Source organism: Gossypium arboreum, chromosome 9 (assembly GCF_025698485.1).
Source record: "Gossypium arboreum isolate Shixiya-1 chromosome 9, ASM2569848v2, whole genome shotgun sequence".
Lineage (NCBI taxonomy): Eukaryota > Viridiplantae > Streptophyta > Magnoliopsida > Malvales > Malvaceae > Gossypium > Gossypium arboreum.
The window spans coordinates 74,094,341-74,113,555 of NC_069078.1; the positions used below are offsets into that span (position 1 = coordinate 74,094,341).

Sequence of the window (19,215 nt, forward strand, 5' to 3'; positions counted from 1 at the left end):
ATACCTTTTGAGCAAGCTAGAGCTAAAGTTTGAAACTTTGGAATTAGAATAATAATAAGACGACTAAATTATGAGTGTTGGGTGTGGGGTTCATCCCCAAAATTCAGTTTCCACTAGTATTCAGCTACAACAAAAATCTATAATTTCAATCTGAACCATATCATCATACATCAAAATGAAAAATAAAGATAAAAGGCAGATGGAGTGGACTGCCCCAGCTGGCACAATTGAGGACAATAATAAAACTAAGCTGGCACAATTGAGGACAATATTAAAACTAACTTCGAATGCTGTCTAAAGAGGGCTGAGCAGAGCCAATCTTGCCGGCTTCCACCTGTCTAACCCAAATTTGCAGTGGGTTGAGGAAGCTGTACAGATTGTCAGCCATGCCCATGCTGTACCAAAACACCTAAACAAATAAGGCAGGAGACATAGGACATGTGATATGTTCTTCACATTCAATAATCTTTACTCAGTGTGTTACATATGCTGAAAAGTTCAGTTTTTGCACACTAATACAAAATAGAGAGCCCAAATGGAGAGAGCCCCCACAGTCTTGCACCTCATACTAAGCAAACTAGCGTTCCATCACAACCTCTTCAAAGTTCCAGTCTCTCACAAGATCCCTCCTAACAGCACGACTACGCACCAGACGTGGCGGACCTGCCATTCCAACGCTGTTTTGAAAATTTGGTTGTGGGGCCACTTTGGAGGTCGTTGTTATAGCTGGTCTTGCAGATGGTAGAGATGTCTTCCTTGCTAAGCAGTTAGCAACAGCTGAACATCTTCCCTCGTTATCTGAGCTTGAAACAGAGTAACTCCGGAAAGAGTGTGACGGACTTTCCACACTGTGGCACACCAGGCATGCAAGACTCATCTTTTGGTCTTGGAGACCCTCAAACCAGAGGTTAACCTTCAATCACCGCGATACTGCAGCCACATATAAGAAGATAAGATGTAAATGTCCGATAACTTAAACGGGACAGTTCTCCATCACAGGTTGTTGAAAACCAAATCCAGGAATGAAGGAGCTACTGTCAAATTTGAGCTATTTTATATGAAAAATAAAGAAATGCAACTCTCAAATTAAATAAATAATTCACAAAAGTGCAGCAACAGAGACATAATTTCATATAGCTTCCTCAGAAAGCTACTAGTTATGGTATAATTTAAAAAGTGTATGTATAACAAGCAACGCAAACATCAATCAATCAAAGAGAAACATCAAACCTGACTACCATTCTATATTAACAGTTATTGGCGAGAACAGATCATTGAATTTTGACTCAGTTGCCTCAGAATTTCTATCAAGTTGATACTACCACTTGCTGACAGTTGCAGACGGATGCAGGGGAGAGGGGGGTGGGGGAACTAATTTGGTCCCAACATGGAGTCTCCGAATCTTGATTAAGCAGCATATAAATAAAATGATAAAATCATGAAAGGGCACATATGATAGTAAACCATGCAACTTAAAAAAATAAAAATAAAACAATCTTAAGTGCATTGTGCATTCTAAAGTCAAAGCAGGGTGTGTAACACATTCAGAGGTAATGTTTCTTTCGAGTAATTTAACAAGTAAATAACAGATATGTCTCATTATTTTCTCAGACTAACACTGAAGAAAATGAGAAGACCCTTAATTTCTTCAGCCATTAGTTGAAGTTACAGGCAAGGGAAAGAACGCAGCTTGCTATACCTTAACTGTTAAAGGAATAAAGAAATAAATAAAAAGATAAATATGTAAAGGAGCATCTGGTAATAGTATAACAGGAAAATAAACAGTGATCCCACTGAGACTTCTTGTACACGTTTCTAAGCCTATGGTACATTAACTGAATGAAGCAAAATGCATAATGCATAATGCTTATCATAGTGTGCCTTGATGACATGCCTGCAATTTCTATCAACAATTAGACAACAGAGAAAGCAAGAGGAGTTTGCCTAGAATGTAAGATGTAACATTATCAAATTAGCAAATAGCAAGCTAAACCAGTGAACAGTTTTTTAGGATAAGAAATTCTAGACAAAATAAAACATTTCTCAGTTCACCAACAGTGATTTGACTACTCATTAAGCTAGATCTTTCCAGAATATAACACTATAATTCTAATATTAGTGCCCTGTCTGCTATACCAGAATCCCTCTCTTTGACTTTCTCTGCCACTGGTTACTGGTGACTTTTAACTTTACCTGTGATGAACAACAGCTCTCAAGACAACAAAATAACATCGTCTGCAAATAGGTTTTCTGTTGACAAACTTGTACTGCTTAACAAGCAGATTACCAAGCATCAACAAATTTCTGAGGACAATCAACAGAAGAACCCTAACTCCTTATTTTTCTATACATGCATGCGTGTGAACCATCATCATTATATATTCTAGTTCCCTAACTTCCCCTTCCTTTCTAGATCTCTCTTAAGTTGTGAAATACATAAATGGTTATGCTAAATGTTATGAAGTATCTTCAATGTGATTCTCTATGAACAAACAACAAAAACATCAAACTCACAGATGTATCCAACAATGTACATACCTAAAGATGTTCGGGTATGGAGAGACCTTCTTCCTTTATGCAAATCATTGCAATCGATGATCTCCCATGTCCCCACCAACATTAAAAGAACCAAGGCACAACAATGCCAAACAAATAAGCTCACTTTCTTAGTTTCCACTAAAATTGGTATGTAGTAATTCCCAGCTTTATTGATGATGCATGAGAATGAATTCATACTATACTAAAGATTGGGTATATAAAATGAAACTTTTTTTCTTAGTTACAGGAATGGCAATCTTTGTGTCGACCACATAACTAGGAAATTTTTCTTGTTTACATGTTCATGAACACGCTTGTTATAAATTATACTAATTGTAAGAAGACCTATTCAACAGATTCAGAAAAGAAATAGAAATGACTGATGATGCTAGAATCACAAGCATACTGAATGCATGAATGGAGATTTGTGCACTTTGATTTTCCAACAACCCCAAATAGTTCAACACACCATCCCTTGTAAAATATGCCCTATTTTCTTCTTTCCTTTTTGAAAAGTTTATGGTAATTGAATCTCAAGCGAAACTTATAAGCAAAACACACAGCTGCAATTTGTGTATGACATACAATGCCGCCCAAACGAAAATAAACAGACAAATAAATAAAAGATAAAACCAAGAACAGTTGTTTCCATTAACAACCAATTGACAATCAAACTGTGCTTAATTTACCTCACGATCCAAGACAGGACCAATTCATTTCCTGGGAAGCTAAAAAAAAACCTTTGTTCATTGCTCAACATGCAAATCACATATATCTAACATTTCCATAAACGACCCAAAACACTTAAAATAAGAACAAGACATCGAAACAATTCAATTATTCCCTCCCTTGTTCCATTTTTAGAGTTAGGAAAAGAGACAAAACTAGAAACCCATCTTAAAACACTCCCAATTTGGAGTTCCCATCAATTAAAAACCATATTCCATAAAACGCACACGGAAACCGAAACCTAACGACCCAAAAAAAATATAACGAAAAGGAACAAAAGCAAAATAAAAATAGTAAAGACAAGAATTGAAAGAAAAAGTGACACCAAAAAAAAAGAACGAAAAAAAACAGAAGGTGAGATCTGAAGAAAGAAAAATTACCTGTAAACTGTTTATTTGAGGTTTGGTAAGTTTGGGTAAGCGTTGTAGTAGCTAAGTGGGTTGCGTTGTGCTTTGCTTGGCTTGGTTGATTCCTGGCGTGGGAGACTTTAAAAGAAGGGTCCGTGCAAGTGCAAGTTCAAGTGCAAGTGGGTTAACATTAAAAATATAAGTGGGAGCGCGTAATGGAGAGACACTCTAGTGGGCATCGAGTAATAAGATTCTTTCTGTTAGAACGAGCGTGGACGAAGAGAGACTATGTCATACTCACTGTCAATTTGTTACTCTTCACAACCCAATCATGTTTCTCCATGTATGCCTTTCCCGGTTTTCCTACTTCCCTCACCCGCAATTTTACACCTTTATACTTCTCCAAGTATTTAAATTATTTTTTTATCGATTGATACTTGCCTACTAAAGAAGATGTCACTCAATGAAATTTCATTTTATTTTAATAATTATATTAATATTAAATAAAAAAACCTTTTCCTATTATAAAAACATCAAAAACAAAACCCTATTCATAATTGCGGGTTTGCTAGTTGCTTAAAGTTAAACAAATCCAGCTACTGAGTTTGATAATCATTTATCCTTGTATCCTTTAAGATCTTCCGCCCATATGAAATATCTGCAAATCCTTTGCTGGGAACATAACTGACAGTGCAGTCAAAACCAGAGGATGGATCATCCCCATCAATACATTCATACAATCTTCAACATAAAACTTCAACTTTAAATTGCTTTAAAATTATCAGTCTTCCTATTACCCCGGCTATCTACAATTCCTCTCTTCACTGTACAAATATATGGACATTAATATGGATATGGTAGACCTATAGCAATGAAACTACCCCAGAACTTTGCTAAAAACTGCACGATAACGGATTGGATATGTACACAATAATTTCTCAAAAATGATGGCTAATTCCAGGGAAAAAAAAGAAAAGAGAAACAAGGAATACAAGATCTAGCCAGAAATACCATTACTTGGATTGAGAGGACATATCAATATCATTATCTCTAATGCCACCACCAAGTTCACAAGGGTCACAGGATTCCTGTGAGCCCCAATCATCAGGGACGCTGAAAAAGTAAGTTGACATGAACTTTCTGAACCTTTTCTTGTATTCCTTGGGAGAGATAACTGTTGGCAACACGTTCTTGGGAACAACTAGAGAAGACTTAACCCATGTCTCTAGTTGTTTGTCCCAGGTATACTGCCTCAGATAATCAATAATCCCGCAAACAAGCTCCCGCCGCTGCGTATCCACACCAAGAAGTAAAGAGTAATCCATTACGTTGATCGACTGCAAATAATCAAGCCCTTTCAGTCAGTACCTTATTCCCAGTGAGAGAAGTTTAACCTAAAAAGGGAGACAAAATCCAATTGAAAGAATTAAAAGCTCACATTGAGGAACGTTGTGTCATTCCATATAGCACGCTGCAAGAGACGCTTGTCTTTATTACTAAGGTATAACGGAGAAGAATTCATGTCATTGACAAAGTTCTGATCCAAAAGAACATCTCCAGAACCATCAGCAGCTGAACTGAATCGAGCATGCAAGGCACCTTTAAGATCATACTGGCGAGTAATGTTTCTTCCAAAGGTAAGATTCTCCATTACCATAAGATCATGTCTTGTCTCTTTCCCAGTTTTTGGCTGTCTTACTATCACCTACAAAATGTTCAAATGTTCGAAGAAAAAAAAACAAAGAATAAAGTAATCAAGATGTCAAAACAAATAAAAGCTAACCTGATAAATTCCAAGAACTTTCGCAAGACAGGTTTGGCTACCAGACTCAAACGCCTGGTTCATGTATTTGAAATAATGTAAAGCAAACTTCTCAAATGAATCATACTCCGTCTTCTTAATTTCCTTTATAATAAATCTGTCATCAAGTGTTTTGGCAAAAAAGGACTTGCTCTTCCCTCCTTTGGCATCCCAGTTTCTGCAACGGCTAAGCGAAGCAATATAATCAAGCTCTGAAGGGCAGCACCGTTCCCGAAGATCACGGAACTGGTTAGCATATAAACATACTACTGTGTATTTACCCTTCCCAAGTGATTTTGAAACCCCTAGAGGAACTTCTATGTTAAGAGCATCAGGAGGAACTAAAGAATCCATCAAGTTTAACCCATCAAAACTGGAAAACTGTGGCTCGTCTGAAGAAATGCTCAGACTAGAGACAGAGTCTGAATCAGATGAACCACTAGGAGACCAATGGGGGGATGTTATTGTAGGAACTTGAATGTGGCGACGTAAACTTTCAGTTAGTTTATCTCTCCTCCCATCCTCATTAGACATTTCTGCTACAGCATGAAGATCTTTCAGCGACAATAATGCACAAGCAATTATACTTGATAGTTCACTCTCATAGTCTGACAATATATAATCATTCATTCCTAGAGGTATGTGTAGCCTCATCCCTTCCTCCCTGATTAATTGATTGCCTGTGGGTATTTTCTCAGGAGTATAACTACTGATAGATTCGAACTTGGGGGCCTTTCCTCTTAGAAGATCCTTCATGTATATCTGTCTGATTTCAGATAAAGGCATCCAAAACCATCCGTTTAAGTTTTCTAAGCTGGATAGTAATGAACGTGGAGATCCACCCCTACTAGATCCATTTGAGTCAACTATCGATTCATCGGAAGAAAGCTCTGTAGAAATTGGAATTGTTCTATCCACTTGCAAATGATCTGACAGCAGTTCATCCTCTGCTTGATAATTCTCATCACCAAGATGAGGAAGAACAGAAATATTAGATGTCACAACAAACTCTAGGCTGGATGATTTCACAGGGCATGTACCGTTCACTGTTGGCTTTCCAATATTCTCAACCATAGTGGAATTGTGTATGCTGTCACATTCCTCGAATTTTTTAACAGGAACATTTGAAGAGAATTTATCACCTGAAAATTCATTTCTTTCAACAGATGAACCTGTCTCATCTTTCAGATTACCAGTATTATAAGAACACTGATCACCATTTCCAGATTTAGCTTCTGTCCTATTGTCCTCTCCATCAGCACTACTCATATCCGACTCCAATTGCTCCAGAACCGCTTTGTTATTGGCACCAACAACTACTACTGTAGGATCAGGCAAGAGGAGAGAATGCAGGCGTCTATCCCAAAGGCATGATTCCAGAAGAAGATCCCACCTTAGTTGGGTCAAGCTGAGGAGTGGGTGAAAACCCAAGTTTGCATTTCCATTCTCTGCAACAGCATTCTGAAAGTTTACCTGCAGTTTTTTGCCCAATAATACACATGAATCAGAGAAACATACACTCAAATACTGTGGCAAAAAAAATCATTTAAATAGTGATTTCAAGAGCATAGCAGAGCAACAATAGTCTTAATTTTACTGTGTTGATAAGATATCATGCATATAAAAAATTGTACATACAATCTAGTTTCACTTAGAATAACAGCTTATTCAAACAAGGAGAAACAGAAATAAGCATCACACACCCAACAATAGATCAGAAAGAACAAGAGAAAACCAACCTCAAAATCAGAAGCTTCCAGTTTCAACATCTCTTCAACATCAGAAAATTCCTTTAAGGAGCCTTTAAGGTTTAGAGTCGAGCCCTCAAATTGAGATCTTATCTGCACCAAAAAGCTTGCAACCTCTCTGAACATTAGCAACCCTTTCATATAAACCTAGAGGAAATATCAATATCAATTCAAATATATTATCATGAGTGAATGTCAATGGCGAGAAGACAAATATGTTTCATCACAGAATAAACATTATATCAGAAGATAAAGCACAGTGAAAATGGAATATAAACATACATTTTCAAACTCTTCCTTCAGCCAATCTGATCTAATTGACTTACTAAACTCCAGCTGTTGTGGAGGCATTGACATGGTATAAGTAGTAACTGAGGAGCAACTAAACATTGCAACCATAGGACCCGACCTGCAATTACATTAACATGACAAGAAATGTGAGGAAATCAAATTTCTAAGGCAGCTCTTTGCAGAGTTTCTAGACTTTTTCTTAAAAAAGTAGATTGGAAAGCAAGCAGATGTTAGCTATTATTAGACAACTCCATAGGAAAAGCATGCATTTTGCTAATTGTTCTGCATTCTAAGATGGAAAACCACCCTAAACCTATTGAATAAATCCCTGAGCATAAGAACTGTATAAACCTCCACAAATTCTAGGCAGTAAGTTACTTACAAGCATTTAAAAGTCAGAAGGTGTTAAACAGAAAAACATCAAGCATAATTCTCAAACAAAAGGGAAAGCTTTTCCCATTTGACTAGTGCATATGAATGTACTGTGAGTTTATTGTTAAATGACAAGAGAAGCAGCAATCGATACCCAAAGAAATATAGGAAGTCCTTATGCAGAGAATGCCCACAGCTGGATGATTGGCCGGATGAAGAGTGTTCAGAAAAGCTGAGTTCCAAGAACTTTCCAAATGAAAGACTACGGGCAGCAGTTGACATTAGCACTCTTTTTGTAGTTTTTGAAATTCCATTCCCAGTTTTACACTTGCCACAGCGACTCCACATCCAGAGTTTTCCCTGTGCTTCCCCAGATAAATGCTTAGGAAGCTGTTTAACCTGTATTGTTAATTGCTTACTACGATGTGCATAATGGTAAAAGTGAACTTTTGGCGGTTCACCACATACAGCACACTGACTTCCCTGCAAAAGCAGAAGTTGCTGTCAGTGGAAAACCCAACAGCATCAGACAGCTACAAAAAGTTAGGTATTCAAATGTAGTCCATTATCATACAACTTCAGGTTACCTAAGTTTCTAGTGAGAATAAAGGAAAACTAAAATTAGCAATAATTGTAGGTGACATAATTTCAAAACATTACAAGATAAAGATCATATCTCCAATACTTCAGAGAAGTTGGCAATCTAATCAACCTCGTTTCATCAAAATAATGGAGAAAAATTAACAAGAAGAGAAAAAGCTACTAATAAGAGGGGATTCCAGACCTGATTGAGTAGATTATCTTGAAGGAACTTTCCAAGAGGAACATCAAAATTCCTGTAGAACATTATATGGCTAAAATGGCTTTGCTTACATATAGTCTCCCGTAAGGCATTCCGGCTTGCAATAAGAACCAAAATACTCTGTGAATTCAACATTGTGTTGATGTCCTTATTTTTAAGTTCTTCGTTATCATGTCCATTAACTTTCAAGTCAAGTGGGGCTTCAAAGAAAGCATGAGAAAATTGGGCTTGTCTGTCCTCAAGAGGTTTCTTTTCATCAGGATCACCTTTAGATTCCACATAAAATTGATCTGTGACCTCAAAATATTTCACTGTCGGAACTGCTTCTATTAGCTTGGATTGCATCCCATTTAACCCAAAATATGCAGACAATGACCGATAAGGGGCAGTGGATGCAAGAGGGAAATTATTTCCTATAACTTTCTTCAGAGAAGCAGAAATAGACGACAACCCAGAGAGAATTGCCGGATTATATGGCTCCAAAGATAATGCTGAATTGTAGTCTAATCCTGAATTCATGATTTGATCACCATTTTTTTCCCCATTTATGTGGTAACCTTCTTCATTGAATGCATTGGAAATCGGAATGTCAACTTCATGCGATCGAGTTTCAGCAGTAGACCCATCGAGACAAGGAACACTTAGGTTACCAATTTCTGAAGCATGGGATTCCCGACCTGGTAGCAAAACATTTGCTATTCCAGTGAAAAGGATTCTAGATAACATTGCCTTCTGATCAATAAGGAAAGAAGTTTCTAGGATTAAATGATATGCCATGACAACGGCATTCTGCACAACACACTTAATCTTTTTGAGTTCTTCAGAATGACTTCCTTTCAACAAAATCTGCAGCATTATGATATCAAATTAACAAGGCAATTCATACACAGGAATATGCCTACATATCTAACCAGAAAAGAAACAAGGGAAGAGAGAGCTTGTTTTCAGACAGATGGCATCAGGTCAAACATCTTAAGTCCAGATATCAAACACGATTTGTTCTTGAGAAACCAAAGGTATAAAAATGGATGATGCAAAAGAAACTCAAGTGGAAGACACGACACTGAAGCCTCAAAAGTCTAATCAACAAGGAAAGACAACCCAGAGCAACAATCTATACAAACTGGTCAAATGTAAATTAACTAAAGGCTTAAAATAAGAAAAGCACATTTTTAATACGGGAAGACCATATGCTATACGGAGTAAGTATTTCTATGAGAAAGATCAAAGACTACAGCAAGCTGCTTTTTTCTCAACGTTTCAACAAAACAGGTTTAAGTGTTAAGATAATTCTGAATTTCAAGCTTACAAGTTACAACAAATCATCATATATAAAAACCTAAGAAATTACAGGTCTAATTAGTACTTTAATGCGAATTATAATTGAATATTTAATGGCCTTTGATAAATGAAGTTTGAATTGATGGCCTTATCCAATTTCATTAATTGCAGAGAACAGGCACAAGAATGTTTGACGTCTTCCCATCAAGAAGTTATAGGGCAGGAAATTATGGATAAGCTGTCAAAGGAATAATCTTTTGATTAGAACTGCTTACTATATTTTCCCCTTAAACACTGCTCCGACCATATAAATAGTACCCACATCCAACTAGATATCTTGCTTCCCGCACCTAAGCACCTAAGAAAGTGTTTTTTGCATGTGCATCCTGATTACAGGGGAAAATAATTAATAGAAAGAAAAAGTTGTCAACTTACAGTGCAACCGAGATGTTTAGGACAGCCCTCAAGGAACATCAATGTTTTACTTGGTCGTTTCCCCCCTTCACCACAGCAAGCATGTTCCTCAATGAACTTTTCTATGTGAAAGGAGTCGCACTGCTTAAAGGAGTCATTCTGCTTCAGCTTTTGATTCAGCAAAGTATCAGATGGTATAACTGGTAAGCCAGTACAAAGTGCAACTCTCTCTAGACGATGTAGCTTCATGTCAAACACCAGTGTAATTCCTTTCTCAAGGATACACTCTTGAAAATCACGTGAAACAGTTTTCTCCACTAATATCACATTTGGATGGCACATATCTATCATCTCACTTAGACATTTCAGATGACATTTTTCCTGTATTTATAGGTCAATAATCAGAAACATATAGCATACCTCTGCAGTACAAAAACAAAGTTGGTTATTGCCAAGTTACCTCATCTAGTGAACTGAATGAAGACAACCCACTAGACGACTGACCAAGGACTCCCTGAATTAGTAACAGCCTTGGATTCTTGTACCTCGTTTGCATGTGCTTATGAGCAGCATGCTTTTTGAAGACCAATCCCTTGATCAATTGGCTGCAAAATAAACATTAATTTATAAGTTGAAGAGAATTCCTATAACAGCATGAGCATTAAATTGCTCGGTTATATTTTCAAATAAAGCAAGCAGAACGAGGATTTTCATGTGTGCTCTATGCTCATTTAACTAAAAGGCGATTAAAATTTACAAAAGAGGATGTCCTTTCACATGCTACAGACTGAAGGAGAGAAAAACAGTAATCTGTTCCTCAATTATTATAGAGACAACAGATGTTTATAAGAACTATATTCTGCTTCAGAAAAAGCACATTACAACCATCTTTCAATCTTAAAAAGGAAACATCAAAGGTAACAAAAACATTTGAGTCTATTTAATGTAAAATCTGAATTACTTAATGAATAAATATCCATAAAGAGAACTGTAATTTTAAGAAACAGTATATTTAACTCCTATCACCTTTGACTGCGAGAACCAGTTGCAATGCATTTTACTTTCACGTATCTATCTGGACCATTTGCTTTGCCATCAATAGCATTGGGCTTCAAAAACAGAGCAGCTTCCCAAGATAAAGAAATAACTATATCCACCCAATTATGGCTGTCATTAACAGAACAGGCAACGCCCACAGATTTAAGAAGTTGACTGATGATAGCTTTGAACTTCCCATTTATTACCTCTTCCATTGCTCTTTTTTTTTCCTCTTTAAACCTGTATCTTCCATTGTCATCATCTATAATATGACTCAAGGAACTTGGTTTTCCCCATTCTGTGCCATCTCCACATTCATCATCATCATCATCATAAGCCACGGTTCCCTCCAAGTCATCCACTGGATATTCTGGTTCTGGAGGTTCCCAAATTTGACTATCCATTTCAACATTAATGGACTGAGAAGCCCCATTTTCTTTGCCTATGGTTGTAGGAGAATTTTCAACAATGCTCTCTTTTGCTTCTTGTTGATTACTAGCTTCTGTTATCTCAATATCTCTCACTATGTCCATATCATAGCTATTTTTCTTATCCCTCAAGTTGCTTTCTATCATCATATTCAAGCTATCAACTCTCTTCCTAGGGCCTTCTGAGCTCAGGTGTTGCAATCGGCCATTTGGCAAAATTTTTTTTGAAACAACCTCTTGGCCATCCTCGCCCCTGAAAAATAACAAATAAATGCCCGCTCACACCATGATTTAATTTCAAGACTCCAGTTAATATAACAGCATCGTAACGGAGAATAAGGAAACCCACCGATCATATGAGTTTATATCAACTGAAAAATCACCTGATAGAACAGAATACAAAATGTAAAGGTTTGGATTAAAAGGAAATTGAAACAAATTAACTAATAAAAAAGTAGAGGTGCTTACTGCAGCTAGAATATGAGCGGTCACTACAAGACAATGAGAAAATTGGACTGATCATTGGTGTTGCATATGGAGTAATACCATCCTGCTTTACGAAGTCTCTTCCTTTCCTCTCACAGCATAATTTACAATACCAAATGGGGTCTCCAGTACTTGAAATTACAGCATTACCATTATCCTGTTTCCTCTTTTCTTCAATAGACTTCGCAAGTTCAGCACCACAGTAATGACACATGCTACACATCCAATGCAATATTAACTCCAGCAAAATTTAATCACCTATTTGGATAAGAACAGGAAAATAGATAAGTTTGATAAGCAAAATAAGATAGTGTTGTAAGATCACTCCAGCATTTGATATTTAGATCCCATATTGAGTAAACAAAAACTTTTGGAAGGCACTCATAAGCTTCAAATTGACTAGAAACTGCTAAAATGGTTTCTCTTAGTAAGTTATCTTAATAAAGTTCATTTTTTCAAAATATAAGATAGTCAGCATTAAAGAAACTAAAAAGTAGATAGTCAGCATAAAAGAAACTAAAAAGTAGAATGTTTATACAAACTTAACAAACCAATTTCTTCACTATCCCCCTACCTGTATTCACAAATAAATCTGCAATTCTGCATACATTTCTGAAGTGTTCCAAATGAATCAGGAATTTTAAAGATTATTGCTTCTATTTGGTAGTATTTATGGTAAGAACAAAAGTATCCCTTTGTTACAGAGATCAAAAGGAACATAAAGCATAGGGAGAACTTCTTAGAATTGCAATGATCATATATACTAATCGGTATTTAAAACCAGATCCAAAAAAAAAAAAAAAAACTCCCAGTCTTATGTCCCAAAGGAAAAAGATTCCAAAGCCTGAAAAAATGATTGCCGCCCGTACATATGACATCAAATCAATTGACATAAAAAGATATAGATTAAACAGAGAACACAGCATCAGATCAAACAGTGTTCATCAAAAACAGCGATAATGAACTGGAAAATAATATTGACATGCAATATACCAGGAAGAGTAAAAAAATCCAGTGAGATAAATGAACAAAAAGATGAAATAAAGGGCGACACCAACATTCAAGGCTGAACTGAGATCTCTGAGCAAAGGGGAGAGAGAGAGAGATAAAAAAGATTAATTCATCAAATCAAATGCACTCAAATGAAAGATCGGAAAAGCAAAACTTCATAAAGTCAATTAATCTAATATATATATATAAAAGCTCCAAAGCATCAATCGTTGGATTTCCAAAATGGCAACTGTTCTAAGTTTTTCCCGAGAAAACGATGTTGACATATTCCAGCTCTGAATTACACAGTTTAAACGGGAAACAAAAATAATTCAAAGTAGAAAAATTCACTGAAGGCAACAAAAAAGGAAACAAAGAAGCAAAAGCAATAAAGCATTATTACTTACAGTTAAAGCAATCCAAAGAACCAAGATTGGGGTATAATATAGTCTCTAATCCAATCTCAAGCATAACAGAAACCTTTTTGTTGGGCTTTCTTTCTGCTCTTTCCATTTCTGTAACCAGAAGCAAACATTTTTTTCTCTTCCCTGAAAAACCGAAAGAAAGAAGCAGTGAAGAGACTGAGAAGTTATAAAATGAAAAAGGCAAGAAATTTGAACAAAGGTATTTAAGTGGGATCCATTCTGTGTTTTTTAAGCTTTTATAAAATATGAAATGAAAGGGTATATTTTTTTGTGTCTGAACAAAGGGAGTAGAAAATACATTTATTCAATTGCTTAAAAAAAATATTTATTTTGCAATCTTGTCCCTCCCTCATTCATTTTCTTGTGGAAACGAAAAGCACACATGCATCAACTTAAAGCTATGATAGAAAAACTCTAATTAATTAATTACTTGTATTGATTAAGCAAGACTAAATCAAGGGTTAATTCAACTAATATTATACATTTGATTAAATATTATTTAAATAATTTAATATAATAAATATTTATTATAGGCAAATCTATTACATTATTAATGTGTCTTCCTTTCTCATCATTTTCACTCTCCTAAAACAAATGGCCGAGCACAAATCTCATTACCAATACATTTATGCCACTTGGCAGCCCAGTAATAATTCTAGGAGCACCTGATTTGTTTGGACATCTGCATGATTGGGGATGAATTAGAGTGTCCTCTTAAGATTTAGAGACGTGGAATAATAAGGGTGTTCGTGTCATTTTTGCTCCATTTAATTACTAGACTACCCTCGTTTCGTGGAGTAAGGGGCAACCCTAGTACAGTATGGGCAGCCAGTGATTGGCTGGTATAAAGACAAGTCAATAGCTGGGTCCGTATATTAGACGACAAGCAATAATTGCCTACTCATCAAAGCAGAACAGTGATTCTTAGTAACTATTTTCAAATAAAAGAACCGCCAAATCTATATCTTTTTAATTTTAAATTTTCAATATTTTTAATTTTAGATATTAAAGACACCTTAATTTAGTTTCAAGATTGATCTTACACAATTATATAAGTAGGTCTCCAAATCTCATAACGTTTTATTATCATAAGTAAGTTTTAGTCCAATTAATTTATTAGTTTTAGTCTAAATTGTATCACTTATTATTTTATTTTAGATATAATTATTTAATTATATAATATGACTACTCGTGCAATTCGTTTATAATAGTTTTATACTTACGACTACCTCAATTTGTATTTATACTTTAATTATATTCTACTTGTTACACTTCAAAAATAAATAAATAAATTAACAACTTTAAAGTTATTTTCTCTTTGCCAGATTAGTTAGGTGTTTGTGTTCTTTAAAAATATTAAACATATCATAATATTGCAAAAAATTAACTATAAATTATATAAATTTATATATATATATATATATATATATTATACTTGTCAATTATTATCTATACTATTATTTAAGCCCTTAATTGAATTAGTGTTACAAGTCAATCGAGCACCAACTCGATTAGAAAAATTACAAAATGTTCATTCAGTAACTAAAATAAGTTATATTATTCAAGAGTATTTTAATCTTTTCATTTAAAAAAAATTAAAATTTTGCATGTGGTTGAATTTGTACGAATGCCATATAGATCAATAGAATATTAACTTCACCACTAAACAAAAACTTGATTTTCGTATAATATTTACATTTTATTGTATTATGACTTTATTAACTCCACCAATTGTCCCTAATTGAATCGGTGTCACAATTCAGCTAGACGCTAACTTGGTTAGGAAAATAACAAAAATGTTCTTTCTTATTTAAAATAAGTTATATTATTTGATGATACTTTAGTCTTTTTAATTTTTTAAAAAAAGTATGCAGATAATGAGATTTGAACTTATGTCAATTACATTGAGAAAACCTTAAAATTACCACTCAACCAAAATTTTATTTAACTTTATTTGTTCATTTTAATTTTATTATGCACACTTCATTATCACCGTCAATTGTATAGCTATACTATTAATAAAATCCTTAATTAAGTTGGTGTCACAATTCAACTCGACACAAACTTAAGATTGATGACAATACAATGATAAACAATTGTAGTGCATTTATATGTTTAAATTTTATTTTACTCACAATTTAATCTAGTATTAGTAAGCTTGTTGATTAAGTTGGTGTCGTAAGTTATTTCGACACTAACTCAAGATTGACGACAACACTATGATAAACAATTGTATTACATTTAGTATTCTCAATATTATGGATTTATATGTTTAAATTTTATTTTACTCACAACCTAATCTACTTTTTCATTTATTGTCGTATATGTTTTATGTGTTATAATTATTTAATTTTATATTATACGTTGCATTATTTATTGTATATATTTTTTAAATATCCTTTTATATATATATATATATATATATATATATATATATATTCTAAATACGCATATAATAAAAATTTTAATTTAAGTCGCAATTTTAATATAGTAAATAAATGACTCTATCTCACGTAAGAAACTAAAATAATAAATACTATTTGAACAAAATATAAAATTATAGTATGTTCCATGAAAAGAAAGTTATAATGTGATGTATTTCGTTTTTCTGCTTTCAACTTTCAAAATTGGCACATTTTAAAATATGGGTTTTAATATCCGATGTGCGTGTATATATAAAATATAAAAATTAAAGTATATTCATGGTTGAAGTTGTGCCATGTTTACGAAGCTACTCACATCAAATGCCCCATAATTGTATCATAATTTGACTAATGCCTAATTATTGTCATTGCAAACCTTTCCCAATTTCCTTTCTTTCCACTTCATGGCCGCATATTTATTTATTTATATCACCATAACTACGTATATAATCTGTTTACTCATTAAATAATATGAAACCTTGATGAGATTTCAACTCAAATTATTGTAATTATTAATGCCTTTATCATTTTAATTAAAATTTTGTTTAATCCTTAAATTATTTTTTATAAATTTATTTGTTATATCATTTTTCACTCGCATAATATAATATAACTAGTTTTATTCCCATCGGATACACAAATTTACTATATTTAATAGTTAAAATATATTAAATTAATTCATAATGTTTTTTTAAATTTAATGGATTTTCAAATAATATAAGAATTAAAAATAAAGTATTTGATAATACATTAAAATATAGGTGATAACAAATAATTTTAAAATATATAAATTTATGTATTTATTTTAAATTTTAATATTATTTTGAAAATATTACTACAAAAAATATCATCATATTTATTAAATTACGCATTAATTTGGTTCTTTTTCTTATATTGTTTATTTTCCAATTTTAAAGTTATTCATTTATATAGATTTTTTATTTATGTTTTTAAAAATAAAGCTTTAAACAAATATCATTTCAAAAAAATTTAAAAACAATATTTTATTTTTTTAAAAATTATATATAAGATACAGTTAATTTAATAAAATATTTTTAAAATGTTGTAAAATCTTTTTCATAGATTATTTATTATTTAACACACTTGCTAAAACACTTTATTTTTATTATTATTTGACACAGATAATTTTTGTTATTATTGAAAACAATTATACAAATATTTCTTTTTGTTATTATTATTGAAAACGGGTATTAATATTATTAAATATTTTTAATGTTATTTTAATTATTTTTAAATTCTATTAATTATGTTTTTAATCCTTTGTAATTAGGTTTTAAACAATTTATAATTTGTTGGTAGGAAACTGTAGTTGTAAAAGTTAATAATTTTTTAAACAATTTTGATTAAAAATTTTAATATTTTAAAACATTTTTACAACTGATTTAAAAAATTTACGAATTTTCAAAAATTTTAATTTAATTGTGACTTAAAATTATTTTTAAAACATTTTTTAGGCAAAATATTCTTTAATATTTAAGTCTGCATATTTTGTTAGGATTAAGATTTGGTACATTAATAAATTATTTTTTTATTCCACGCAGTTTTGAAATAATTATGTGTCTTCTTTCTAAAATATATATTTTAATATTTTATTATATTCTTTTAGGATACTTGTTAATCCTCCGACTCTATTTATAATGTTTAAAATTTTCACTAATAATGTACCAAATATTTTATTATTTTATTAATAAATGAGGATGTTTCAATCAAATAGATTATCCACTTGTCAAAATTTTATGCTTCCACTTAGTGTTATTTCTTAATTTACTAGTGTATCATGCTTTATATAATATATATGATTACATAAATTAATATAAAAATATTGAGATTCATTCATTTCTGCACGCATAAGTCAATTATTCACGAATCAATCACAAGGCATTATCTAGAGTTCATGTTTTTTGGATATATATAGTTAATTTTAGTATATAATAGATGTTTACCTACAATAATTAGGATGGTTGAGGTGTTTTTTTTTAATAAATATCTAGAATGAAAGGATGAGCAATATAGTTAATCTTTTGTTTTTAGTCGATATTCATCCTATTAAACAAAGATTTCTAACTCATCAGGTGAAATATATAGAATTCAGTTGGGTGGACAGATTTCAATTATTAATATTTTAGTAACCTAATCAACTACCTTATTTCCTTCTTTGAAGATGTGACTAAATTAAATGTTGAAGCTTGAAGACAGTTGTTGTATATCACAAATGATCGTATGAGCGTTACTTTTACCATTGACCACATTAATCATGAATGATATTTTTTTTCTTGAGAGTATCTGAAAATGTACCACTCCTTACCCAGATTGACAATAATTTTAAATAAATAACGCTACATCCAACGTTCGAAAGCATTTATTGATCTTCCAATCTAAAATATTATCATAATATCGCGATATAATGTTGCTAACACAATTGTAAACTTTAAAATGATTATTAGGTCTCATACTAATCTAAGAGAACTTCCATATATACTTAATAGAATAAGGGTATCAATATCTTAGAGATAAGTATTCTAGAGAAATTTTTATTTTTCTATTAACTTCAATAAGTATTGATGCTTACTAGTCAGTATTGATATTTAAGCTTGAGGTATCAATACCCAAATACTAGTACGGATACCTAACTCATCCAAAAAGCTCAAATGGTTATCAACTTTCTTAAGCATCGATAACCCTAATTGGGTATCTACCTGGCTGCAGAACAACCCATAATTTGACTCTTAAGCAACCCATAACAAAACCGATCTACTAACAAGCATAGTTATCAATTACGCTCCAAATGATACAACTCTAATTAACCTAGGTACATGCAATTATGAAACCAACTTAAAAGCATGGCATTTCACTTGTTGGATTGTGATCCTAATGATGCAGGAATTGACAGTAGCATTCCTTATCACTCCAAACTTATGCAAGCATTTGAAAATGTTTAGTGATGCTCCGTTGAATCATGATTTAGGCCATTTACACACCAACGTATGATTACTATCTCTTCTTACCCTTATTTAATTGACTAGCTCATTTCTTTTTAGATTTTAACTGTGTTGCAAATTCAGATATAGTGTTGGGTATGTT

At 32.9% G+C, this 19,215-nt stretch overlaps 1 protein-coding gene across 5 annotated transcripts; it reads right to left on the reverse strand.

Annotated features, from left to right (window-relative positions):
* Window positions 1–119: 119 nt before the first annotated feature.
* Window positions 120–14,252, reverse strand: LOC108456832 (putative 1-phosphatidylinositol-3-phosphate 5-kinase FAB1D). 5 transcript variants are annotated; one of them, XM_053018533.1, is made up of 15 exons: window positions 13,989–14,252; window positions 13,673–13,813; window positions 12,258–12,533; window positions 12,139–12,172; window positions 11,350–12,042; window positions 10,784–10,928; window positions 10,345–10,704; window positions 8,611–9,474; window positions 7,981–8,309; window positions 7,446–7,572; window positions 7,155–7,310; window positions 5,398–6,888; window positions 5,053–5,319; window positions 3,648–4,951; window positions 120–930 (listed from the first exon to the last, which is right to left on the reverse strand). In XM_053018533.1, exons 3-14 carry the CDS (start codon window positions 12,496–12,498, stop codon window positions 4,628–4,630), a joined length of 5,031 nt encoding a protein of 1,676 aa, XP_052874493.1. In that variant the 5' UTR covers window positions 12,499–12,533; window positions 13,673–13,813; window positions 13,989–14,252; the 3' UTR covers window positions 120–930; window positions 3,648–4,627. The 5 variants fall into 5 exon arrangements, with proteins under 5 accessions (XP_052874493.1, XP_017611019.1, XP_052874494.1 ...); XM_017755530.2 differs by lacking the exon at window positions 13,989–14,252 and adding an exon at window positions 1,231–1,402 and having other exon boundaries at window positions 13,673–13,982; XM_053018534.1 differs by lacking the exons at window positions 13,673–13,813; window positions 13,989–14,252 and adding an exon at window positions 13,334–13,649.
* Between the last annotated feature and the right edge of the window lie 4,963 nt (window positions 14,253–19,215).

Excerpts from the sequence above, each read along its gene's own strand:
- LOC108456832 (XM_053018533.1), bottom strand. The coding sequence starts at position 12,498 with ATGTGTAGCATGTGTCATTACTGTGGTGCTGAACTTGCGAAGTCTATT. Across the intron at positions 12,043-12,138 it reads GATATAAACTCATATGATCG|GGGCGAGGATGGCCAAGAGG; the intron begins GTGGGTTTCCTT and ends GTTATTTTTCAG. Across the intron at positions 6,889-7,154 it reads TGGAAGCTTCTGATTTTGAG|GTAAACTTTCAGAATGCTGT; the intron begins GTTGGTTTTCTC and ends AAAAAACTGCAG.